The sequence below is a fragment of the Pelodiscus sinensis genome, chromosome 9 (assembly GCF_052426305.1).
Source record: "Pelodiscus sinensis isolate ZL-2025 chromosome 9, ASM5242630v1, whole genome shotgun sequence".
NCBI classification, from domain to species: Eukaryota; Metazoa; Chordata; order Testudines; family Trionychidae; genus Pelodiscus; species Pelodiscus sinensis.
Window position 1 is genome coordinate 36534114 of NC_143060.1, and position 12210 is coordinate 36546323.

The window sequence follows — 12210 nt, forward strand, 5'->3', positions numbered from 1 at the left end:
CTTGCTTTCTTGAAATCCATTTTCCTTATGTGGTTTTTCCTCCTACTATTCCTATCACTTCTTGATTACATTCACTGAAGTCATAGCTCCATTTTAAAGTAGGTGTGTCTTCATTAGAGGCCCAGACTAGTAGTTTTTTGGTTTTTAGATATCCTTGTAATGAAATTCTTCAAACTAACTACAGTTCCAATGAAGCATTTTTCAGTGCAGTAAAAACAGATCCCTATATTTGGTTATTTTAAAACCAGATAACAATACTTTCCATCTTTATCTGAACTACTCTCTGGATCTATACTGTGTAATCACCTACACAATCTCTAGGATACCGACAGTTATTTCTGAGCAGTAAATATTACCAATCTTGTTAAATCAAAAATTTATTAGTTATACATATATGGAGTTAAAAGTTCAGTCAATAGTAATTTGGAACAAGACATGAACCTGCTATAGTGTCAGTAGCTAAACAGAGATTAAATCTAAGATTAGTGTTTCGCCCTTATTTTGTATTTCACTACCAATATTTATATACAGAATTCATTTTCCTGTTAGAATGCCAAGTTTAGTTATTTTGCAACATTTATACTCATATAAAATGCATAATGTACATTTTCAGTTTGCTGCAGAGAGATAGAAACATGTACAAAATAAACTTCATAGTAAACATTCTTTGACCAGGTTTTAGCAACACATCCAAACTGGATACACAAAACTTAAAATTCAGAATGATTTTAAAAACATTTTGGACAGGTGTGATCATTAATTTGTATTTATAAGCGGAAGAAATAAAGGTGTGTGTTTGGAGCCTTTTAGGGGTCTCCATTGATTATTTTTAATTAAAACCAAACATATATCAAACAAAAAACAAATCAGACATGCATCGTGATCAACCTGTCTAATGTCCATTTTGATCACAAATGGGTAACAAGGTAAAAAGAACACATTTGTTCACTGAGCACAAAAATATTGCACAAGAGCAGTTTCTTTTGAAGAAAAAAAGATTTCCCAAGTTTATGAACTGCAAAATGGTTATTTTATATTTAAAGAAATTATATATTTGCATTTTCTAAAATAAGGAACATTCAGTAATACTGTTAGAACGGTCATCCATCAACTTCTGCCCAGTCTACTCTATGGTATGTCAGCGATGAAGATTTGGCAAAGGTAGAAGGCAAACAGTAAATTGTGTGTGTATACATACATATATACATATATTATATATAAAATGTATCAGACAAGCCACTATTCCAAGAGGTGGGCATCTTTAGTCATTTGACAACCTAACCCTTAAAAAAAAATCTAAAGTTTTAGATGCTAGTCACAGTGACGATCACACAGTAGTAGAATAGGAGTCCATTCTTTGCTGATTCTTTCGCTTTGGAATAATCTTGTCTGAATCCCCAGTATCCAGGCCACCTTCTTCAGTATCACTTTCACTGCTATCTACCACAGTTGGGTCCAAAGTCATCTGTCCAGTCCTAGGTAAATGAAAATGGATCCCACCCTCCTGTATGGAGTGATTTATAAAATCTTCATCAGAAGAATGAAATGACTCATCATCTCCTATCAAATGGTTGACAATGTGAATGCCATCAAAAGTGGGTTGGCCTGAGAAGCCTTTCTGTCCTTTTAGGCACCTGATCTGTAAAAAACAAAAGTTAACATTTAATCACAGGTGAAGAGTCAAGCAATACGAATAAAAACCAACATGTCTGGGAAATAAGTATCCTTGACATTCAATGACTTCTAAATGCAAGCAGGACCAAGATTGCCAAGAGTGACTAGAGTTTGAATGTCCAAGACGACACTCTAGAAAGAGGGCTGAGTACATGCTCTGCACTTTGGAAATAAGGCCCTTTTAAGGTGTACCAAAAAGTGAAGACTAATGCTACTAACATTTTTGGATTGTATATACAAATGCCTCTGGTTTTTGAGGATAAATCTGGTGTCTCTGGACATCCTCAATGAGAATATACAGTAAACTTCTGATAATCCGGCACTTTTGGGACCCAAGGGGTGCCAGATTATCAGATATGCTGGAGTATCAGGAGGTACTCTGGAAGGGGGGCTGTGAGGGGTCTGGGGGAGGGGAGGGGGTCGGCAAGGAACAGTGCAGCCTGGGGCAAACCCTCCACTGTTTTGTAGGGAGGCAGGGGAAGCCCCGCGCAGCTGCCAGCGACAGGCCAGCAGGGGCTGAAAGCAGCAGTGGTGACTTGGGGAAGCCGTGGGATAGAGCAGCTGGGGTGCTGCTGGGTTGGTCCGTCACCCCCCTGCTTGGTGCTTGGCAGCAACCCAGCTGCTCTACTCCGCAGCTTCCCCAAGTCCGCCGCTCATTAGTTTCAGCAGCGGCTGCAGCACGGAGCAGAGCAGCTGGGGTGCTGCCGGGTGCTGAGCACGATGGTAAGGGGCAGTGCTGCGGGACCAACCTGGCAGCACCCCAGCTGCTCTGCTCTGCGCCTCTTCCCCAAGTCCACCATGGGTCAGTTTCAGCAGCAGCAGCAGCTTTGGGGCAGCGGCACGGAGCAGCTCCAATTGTCTGGCTGGCCAGAGCACTTCCAGGTTCCAGTTGGTGTCGGACTATCGGGAGTGACAGATCACTGGATCCCGGACAACTGGAGTTTTACTGTACTACAAATGTGGAGTATTACTGGACAGTAACTACTTTTCTTTATTTCCTTTTATGTATCATCTCAGGAGGGGTATTTTGTGCAGGTCATTAAATTAGGAAACACAAAGAAGAAAGCTCTGTCAGGGGTGGCTGCCAATGTTTTGTGGAAGAGCAAGTAAACAGCATTCAAGAGCAATACAATTGAGTTTCTCCACCTTGAAAGATGAAGAACGTCTTTCCCTTCCATTCAACTTCCAATGAACATTGAGGTTTTAAATGGCATTCTTGCTCTGAAACTTACCTTTCCTCACATAGTATACCAGACTACTCTCCATTTAAAAGAGAAATATCTTACAAAACAAAACTGGTTGTAACACTGGTAAAACTTACTTAATATTTGCATTTCAAGTATATTCAACTGTTGTGATTAGCTTTTATGACCACTGTCTGAAGCTATTTTGAAGGAAGGAAAAAAGTGACTTGCTCAGCATAACTTAGAGAATCTAATCTTAGCTGTTGTAAAGTGTTTGGGAGGTTGGTTCTTAGAATTTTGCCAAGATCAGTTTAGTCAGTCAGTCAATATTTAGGGGTCAGTGACAACTGCAGAGATGGCTTCGTGCTCAAAAACCATGGATGCAGAAAGAGCATACCTGCTTTGTAGATATCTAGGGAACCTAAAAGGCTCCTAAACATGCCTCAAGTTTTGCTCTGTTAGACAAATAGTTACTTGCAACACAAAGGCCACGAGAATGGTGGGAGGGCAAAAATCTAAAAACAGAAGGCTTTGATTAGAAAGACTGAACTGTACAGAACATTGAACAAGCCCTACTTTAACACTGCAGAGATCTTGGGGTGTGTGGAATTCATCCTAGTGCAAAGATCCCACATTTCAGTGGGGAAGAGCAAACAGGGCACACTTGTTTGCAAACGGGATGGCGTTCTTCAGAGACACCACACAAAATGGCAAAGAGTGGGACTGGGAGCAGGCCTAGATCTTAAGATCCACAGTTACTTTAGTGGCCTGAACATAGAATGAAAACTGTGTAAAGAGGCTGCAGCTTTAACCTACAAAGTGTCCATAGTGTGTGGTGGAGAGAACGTATATGCTTTGGTTCCAGGCTTGAAGGTACATTTCACATCTTCTATTTCCCACTTCTTATCTGCAAAGAGTCCAACTGCTCAATAAAATTTACCCACATAAAGCCAACACTTTGAGTGCATCTTATACTGTATTGCAGTTATACCTCATGTTGTGTCAAAAAGTGTAAAGAGATATGGCATAGACGAACATAGGCAGTATAATAAATTGGTAACTTTTTTCAAATACTTCTACCTAGTGAAAAACTGATTCATAAAGGCCTATTTGCATGTTAAGTGGCAATATTTCATAACATGGACAATCCCAAACATTTCCTGTATTTAACTACGCTAAATAGGACTAAGTAGCAGTATTTGCAAGCACTGGTGGTCACCCAGACACAAACTGTGGCTGGGCAAGCCAGTTGGTGGAAAATATAAAACTGGCCAAAATTTGTTCCATCCCAAATCTGGAACTCAAATCTGGATAAGCTGCCTCTCCTCAGGATCTTTCTAGCCTCTAATACTAACCAAACTCTGCATTGTGTATGAAACAGGCACTTTCAAACCTGGCAGATGGATTTCACCCTGAAAAGCTTAGTCTGCCATTCTGGATTCACTTTCAGCAATACAAACTTTGAGCTTCCAAAAGTCCCAAAGCCTCTTTAAACTTGTTAAAAATGTGAATATTGTGATGTGACCCCAAATGGCCTAATGTGAAATGTCACTGCACTAGTCTATTTCAAAATCTTCTAGATGGAATAAAACCCAGCAAGTTTTAATTGTGAAACAAAAAATATTTCAATATAATTTATTGGTTTTTAATTGAAGAAAGTAAGAAATCATCTGAATTGTACCATCAATTTCATTCTTGTCTAGAAGCGTGTGATTGTTAGAAAACTGAAATCCTTAAATCAGCTACTATTTAAGAGATAACCTTAAAGGTGTCTCTGTTCAAATGTCAAGGCTATGTATTTTACCATGCTAACAGAGTGCTTAGGTATTTACTACTCAGTAGGTGTACAAGCTATACGCCTATAGGTGTTTGTCATTGAGACATATGTTGCACAGCTCCTCCAGGCCTTTCCCACACCCAGTGAAGCTGCTATGGGCTGAGGGTTCACTCAGTAAGTGACGGGATATTTAGCAGGACCTGCATGAGGTCTGTGGGGATCAGAGAGACTGGTACCAATTTAAAAACTTAAAATGTAAAGATACAGGTACTATCAGTTTGAGGATCTACAGACTCTTAAAGTTCTTTACAGGTATTGAACCGAGGCTCAGCATGTCTCACAAGAAAGCAATATTCTCTAGTTTATAATTTGGAAAAATGAAACAAATAGAAACTACGTGATTTGTCACGCTCACAAATCTGGGCAAGGAGCCAAGAATAAAAACTAGGTTTTCCAGTCCCATCTGTGACCATATGATCATTTCCTCTTGGAGGAAAGAGAGTGGGCCCTTCCAGGATAAGGGCTAGTGCAGTGTTTCTTAAACTTTTTAAGACCGAGGAACACCAAACAATTTTTTTTAATGGGGAACACCGAGGATTTTTTTTTGGGGGGGGAAGGAAGCTTGCCCCCTTTTAAGGGTGGCATTTTGAACTCTGCTCTCTGAACCAAAATTAAGGACACATTACCTACACGCCCTGACCTCTGTTTACTATGCCCTTGACTCTCAGGGTTAAGATGGACACATGATCAGAAGTAAAAGTAACCCCCTCTTAGAACTTTTCCCACCATCCTCCTACTCATAGGGGATGAGTTTGGCCCCCACCGAACCCTCTCTCCTCTGGTGCTGGACTCCTCCCTGCAGATGTCTGCCCTTCTGCTTCAGCCCCAGAATCCTGTGGCACCTGCACCTCCCTTACTCCTGGTGCTTCCTCCTTCCCACTGCCCCCTTTCCCCCTGATGCCCATCCCCTCCCCACCCTTTGCCCCAGTTCCTCTCATGCTCCTCTGTGCCCTCATACATGACTTGCTCCAACCCCACCTTCCTCATGCTCCTTTCAACCCTTCTCCCAGCACCTCCCCCTCCCCTTGCTTCCTCTTGCCTCCAGTGCCCTTCTCTTCTCCTCTCCCAACATCACCTTGTCCCCTCCATGCTCCTACCCCCACCGACACCTCCCCACACTCCTTCTGCCCTTTTCCTCATTTTATCCACTTGGCCCCCTGGCATTTATCTCTCCAGTGCCACCCTGTTCCTTGGTGCCTTCCCCTTTCTTCTCCTGCCCTGTCTCCCTCCCCTCAGCTCAAGCCCCTTCTTCTACCACCCCCTAGTTCTCTCCGAGCCCCTCCCCCACATTTTGCCTTCCAGTTTCTGGGGCTGGAGTCTATGGTTGGGCCCCAGAAGTCTCTGCAGCCCTGGCCCCAGCTGCTTCCAAGGCAGGACTGCTTGCTAGTCCTGGAGCTGGGCTGCCCCTGGTGCTAATGTTAGTGCAGCATTCCAGTCCCCGCACCAGCTTTGACTGCCATTAGGAGGAGCATGGGGAGGGGAAACCTCACCCTCCCAGATCTGGCTTGCAGAGCGCGGCAGAGCAAGCGGGTCTGTGCACTGCCACTCCCCCAGCGGAGTGGGAAGGGGCGTGGGGAGAAAGGGCCATGCACAGAGCACACCGGAGGAGCCCGAATGTACCCCGCTCTGCAGCACTCCAGCTGGGCTCTGCACGGTGTCTGCCGGGACTCTGGTGGAAGCTCTCAGCAGCAGCTCACTGGCTCCAACCAGTGCCCTTCCCCCTTCGGCAGCAGGGACAGCCACCTGTGGATGGAGGAGGTTGGGCTGGCGGTGCATGGCAGAGGCAGTCCCGCAGAGGGATGGAAGGGCTATGGGGTGAAGGGAGGAGCTTGCCAGACAGCTGCCCGTGCTGCATGGGAGCTTGGAGCTCTGGACACTGCGTGTCACTGGGAGCCCCCCCTGGCTGCTCACACAAAGCACCAAGGGAGCCGCTTACATGCTGGGGGGGGGGGGGGGGCCGGGAGTTGCTGCTGCGCCGCGCTAGCACTGGGTGTCTTTAAATCCGGGACTGTTCTGGAAAAAAGGGACGTATGGGCACCATGTCTCTGCGGCACACCTCCAACTGCCTTGCGGCACACCGGTGCGCCACAGAACACAGTTTAAGAAATGCTGGGCTAGAGTTACAGCCTTTAGTATGATACAGCCATTGCCAGTCAGTAAAGCCCTTCTTTGTGAGGAAGGGCACCACTGGTTAAATCCCAGTTCTTCTTTCAAGTGCTAGGATTGGCTTTCCTGCCTACAAAGGTGATAACAGGCCTCACTTTGCTCCCTCTCTTCTGCTCCAGCTGTATTTGTAGGACACTAGGGCTACATCTAAACTGCACCCCTCTTGCACAACAGCCTATGCAAATGAAGCATGGATTAGCATATTGCCACACTTTATTTGCATAATTAATTAGGGGCTGTTTTTGCGCAAGAAGCTTTTGCACAAAAAGGAGCTGTGTAGAGGGCTCCTTTTTATGCAAAAAAACCCTCTTGCACAAGAGCCCTTCTTCCTCATTTTTTCAGGAAGAACGGCTCTTGTGCAAGAGGGAGGTTTTGCACAAAAACGCCCCTACTTAATTATGCAAATGAAGTGTGGCAATATGCTAATCCGCACTTCATTTGCATAGGCTTTTGCGCAAGAGAGGCGCAATATAGACGTAGCCTAACTGTTTGCTTCATGCAGCGGTTCTGCAGGACTCTTGCCTGATAAGGCTTGGGAATACACTAGGCCTGGCAGACCCACAAACATTAGGAGAAAGGTCATTAAAATGCTTGGGGTGATAATAGCCTTACCCATACTTTCACTGCTGCCAAGACAGGGTGCTTGAAGAGATCTTAATCATAAGTGTGTAGCCATGTGACCATAAAAAGATTGTCTCCACCTTCAACCCCCTGTCATTCTCAAAGCTAGCTCTATCAAGAACCTCAGAAGGCTTATGTAAGCAAATATTGTCATCTACTATGTAAAAAAGCATGCATTAGAAACATTTTGAAAAAAGAATGCATGCTTTGTGTTAACCACTGGAATGCATCCCAAGGCCATGATTAAAAACAAACATCATTCAAGGCTAATGGAAGTTATATTTATGAATTCAGAGTAGTTGAGAGAAGACAGGCATGTAATAAGTAAGAATCATGTTATTGGACTTTGGCAATGTAATCTTACCTGAAGCTGACTGCCTCATCAAGCCATGCATGAAGAAAAGAGACAGCAAAAAGATTTTCAGGTTTTAGCACAATTCAGTTTTTTCCCACATTAAATGTAGCAAATAAAAGGTGCTGACAAAAGTTCTCTATAGATAATATTTTTAAGATGCCCTCTTTACATCTGTTTGAATCTATAAAGGAAGCATCACTCAACACAGTTAGAATGTCAGCCTACAGTTTTAAAATGAGAAGATGCAATGAAAAAAGGACTGATCAATCTTCTGATACTGGTAAGATCGTGATGAAGATTTTGACACAGAAGGGAAACAGTCATTTCTGTTTCTTTTGAAGACTTTAGAAACCACAGTCAAGAGCTGTACTTCATGTTAGAAATAAAAATGCTTGCCTAGCAGAGTTAAAACCACTCAACAGTGATTATTAATACAGCTCTACAGTGTTGAAATTGGATCAAAGCATGGACACTCTTTCCATTGTAGTTCAAGGTAGGAAAACAGATTATTCATATTAAATGTATATGGAAAAATCAATACTGGATTATGTAAATCTTAGTATGACAGGAACAATCTGAAGAAAAAAATCAAAGCCTTTTTTTGTTCTGGACCTGAGTAAGATTTCCTGATTATAAAACAGACATGATTAAAAAGAAAACTAAACTGTTACTGAAACTACATGCTAACCACTACATCTAATTAGAGCAGAGAACGTCATTAACACTGTAAGTGAATATCATAAGACAATCTAACAGAAAGCTACCATCTTAGCAGTCTCATGAGGCAAATTTAGGTATTAAAAAAGAAAAATAAGATTCCATTCCATTTTTCTAGTGCAAGAAAAGTCAGTTAAGTGAAAATCTAAGAGGTATCAAGTTAAGTTAATCACTGGTAAAAGCAACTTAATCTGAACACATTTAAAATTTTAAAGTTTCCTCAACTTTAAAATTCTATGGTGTCTAATGGGTTCTGAATTCTTAATCCTCAAATTCATGACTGTTTGAAGCCTCTGCCTCCTACTAAAAGCAAAATACTGTTTAAGATGAAGAGTCCCAACTTAGAAACTGTCACTAAAGAGATACCGAAACAGTGTCAGGTCTTTAATAAAGGAGTTGGTAAGACTTTTTATAAACATATTCTTTGAGTAAAGATTTAGCACAAAGGAAATGAGAACTATTGTCTAACCATCAACAAAGAAACAGGCTTTTAAATTTCAATTAAAACTTAAGTTCTTTTCCTTAAAGGTGTATTTCTGCATTGGAGTTCATTTCCACACCAAAACCCCCCAACATTTTGAAATGAAGTTTGCAGGTACATATCAGCTCAGAGCGTACATTTTCTCTTTCAAGAAGGTTAAGCAAAGCACATGTCAGAACCCCCCCAAAATGTTAAGGTTGGACTTCCATAATAAGCCACACACACTCTGAAAACACCATAACTTAAACTCTACAGCAGGCGAGAAGATATTCATGTCTATGAGATTTTGACTATCACCTAAAACAGGCCGCTACAAATATGGGTGCTCACAACATTGTGGTCCAAATGGAATTCAAGTTAATTCCCTATGCATTTCCCTATACATTTAGTTTCCATCTAAGTCAAGAAAATTAGGTTTGTCTTCTGTCACTGATCATTGGGAGGTCACTTGCTCTTTGAAGTTTGAAATGGCAGAAGCATGATACTCGCAATTATATTAGTTACTTCAAAGCAAACATTTAATATAAATAACAGAACATCACTTGAATACATCTTTCACTTTAATACATCATTTGCGTTTTAATTTGTAGACAGTTCTCTCCCATGCAGAATCAGATGCAAAAGATTAAGGATAGATGTTTGAAAAGAGCTGTACAAGTGGTCCTCAGATCACAACACTCCATAAATGACCCCATCGATGCATATTACACTTTTCTTCTATTAACTGACTTTCCATGCAAAGATACCAAATGAACAAATACTCTAATACCTATTTAAAGGAAATTGTAGAGTACTTTGATTCACTACAATTACTACATGTTTGCAGCTATACTGGACAGAGTTCATGCTGTGGCTTTTAATTCAGTGACTGCATTTCCTGTTTAACCTACTATTTAGTTAATATTAGCAGCTGCATCCTCAAGCTAGGATATTATGCCTGGAACTTGATCTGAAAGTTTGGAGGAATTTACTTAATTTTCAAGATGACCCTGTGGTCTGTGGGACAGGAGTCTTGTTCCTGCACACTCTAGATAGTCCACAAGAAAGGAGACCCTATTAAGCGGATCACAGAAGATGTCGAGGCAAGGGAATAACCCTTTAATATGCTGGTCACCATGGTCCTGAAGCACTGTTTTGTGGAGTGAGTCCTAATGTATCAGACTCCCTAATGATTGCAAGACAAGAGTGCTATTCCTACAAATGTCTAGGTCATTAGGATCTCTCTCTCAGATTTAGAGAACAGCTGTTCTCTTGCCCATTTCTAATGTTTGAAGGACTGGAGATCTCTTTCCAAGGTTCAAAGGATGGACAGATAGGGCTTGTTGGTGTATTAAGGAATGGGTGCCAGCAGAATCAGGGGAGGAGCCCACCCGCTGCTCCCCAGTTCCTATGGAGAGGTTTGTGGGAACGAAGACTCTTTCCCTATACACAACCTGTCTGCTCTATAGAAAAGCAGATTCCCCTTAGGAAGCAACAACTTTTGTAAGGCTTGTGAAGACTTGGGGTTGGCTCAGAAAAGCCCAGTGAACTAAAAGTGTCAAGAGAACTGGATGCCTTGTTGCAGAATCTGTGAGGGAATGTCTACACTTGCAGCCTAATTCGAAGTAGGGCTGCAAATGTTGGCATTCGGAATTGCAAATCAAGCCCGGGATTTAAATATCCCGCCCTTGATTTGCATCTTCCCGGCCGGGTGCCATTTTTTTTTTTTTTAAATTTACAAGCCCGAAGTAACTGCCCGTGTCTACATGCGGCAGTGAAACGGGCGTTCAAAATAAAGCCCTAGTTCGAACTACCTGTTATTCCTCCTGCAATGAGGCTTAACAGGTAGTTCGAAATAGGACTTTATTTCGAATGCCCGTTTCACTGCCATGTGTTGACATGGGCAGTTACTTCGGGCTTGTAAATTTCAAAAATGGCGCCCGGCCGGGAAGATGCAAATCAAGGGCGGGATATTTAAATCCCGGGCTTGATTTGCAATTCCGAATGCCTACATTTGCAGCCCTTGTTCGAATTAGGCTGCAAGTGTAGACATACCCTGAGCTTTTCCCCTTTTACTGACTTCAGGAGTGGAAGGACATGTGGCCACCACTCACCTCCTGATTTATCCAATGCTCTATCTAGTCCCAGATTTAAAATCTGGAATAGAACTGTTTATGGGCGGAGGCCTGCATTGAGGAAAAAAACCCAGTGAGCTTTAGGAGGCACTAGACTTCTGCTGGAGGAATCCTATAGGCTAGAACTTTAACCTAACTATTTGTCACTTGCAAATGCACATGCACACACACACACGCACACACATCCCTCTAATGTTAGGATGTTAAGGAACAATTTTGAGTCACTCCAAATTTTCTACCAAAAATCTTTTAGCCCAAGATTTAGCTAACTAGGGATGATATGATGATTTTTATAGCAAGGACCAAAACTGAGCTTACAATACAAACTGTTACACCTTTAACTAGGGAGTACAGTTGTGTGGTTGCTCCATATACTCTGTCCTTCACTACTTCCTGCTCAGATCTGAACACCCTCTAATTCCTGTCCAAAAATTTAAAACAAATTGTTTTATACAAACATTAGTAATCTGGATAGAATTCTCTGCATACGGCTGGAGAACTGAAAAGAGATAGTGGTAACAAACAGCTACAACTGACAATTTTCCCAGCTGTCAGTTGATGCGGGAGGAGATGTGGAGTAAAAGAAGGGAAGTGAAGACCTGCTATTTGTACTGCACCAAAAACAAAAAAACACAAAAGACAAAACAAGTAAAATATTTGGGGAAATTGAGGTAGCCATGACATCTCATAATTGAACAGTAAAAAAAAAAAAAAAAAAAAAAAAAAAAAAAAAAAAAAAACACAAAATCATTTTCCATTCAGTAATTAATCAAAAAACAAAAAGGGTCACTTCATCCCATTTCATTTTATATACATTTATATTCCGAGGCATTACATTTTCTTCCCTAGCATATGTTCAGGTTCTAGCTATGAGATTATCTATAGCTGACACCATGATGACCTGCTGTAGCTTTTTAAGAAGGGAAAGTTGCAATGCAATACCAAAATTTTAATCACAGTATCTAATTAATTAAAGTGTAGAATGAGTCACTGTGTCTAAAAGCAAATAAACAAAATAGAAGCTGCTGCTGTGACAATCTAATAGATAGGTATTGTAGGTT

General features: G+C 41.7%; 1 protein-coding gene across 5 annotated transcripts in view; it reads right to left on the bottom strand.

Moving 5' to 3' along the window:
• Nucleotides 1-361: 361 nt before the first annotated feature.
• Nucleotides 362-12210, bottom strand: part of EVI5 (ecotropic viral integration site 5) — a 130709-nt gene continuing 118860 nt past the window's right edge. For all 5 annotated transcript variants that reach the window (XM_075936544.2, XM_075936541.2, XM_075936543.2 and 2 more), the window contains one exon: nt 362-1639. In XM_075936544.2, coding sequence (XP_075792659.1) covers nt 1328-1639 — 312 coding nt within the window. In that variant the 3' untranslated portion in view covers nt 362-1327. The remainder of the gene's footprint in view (nt 1640-12210) is intronic.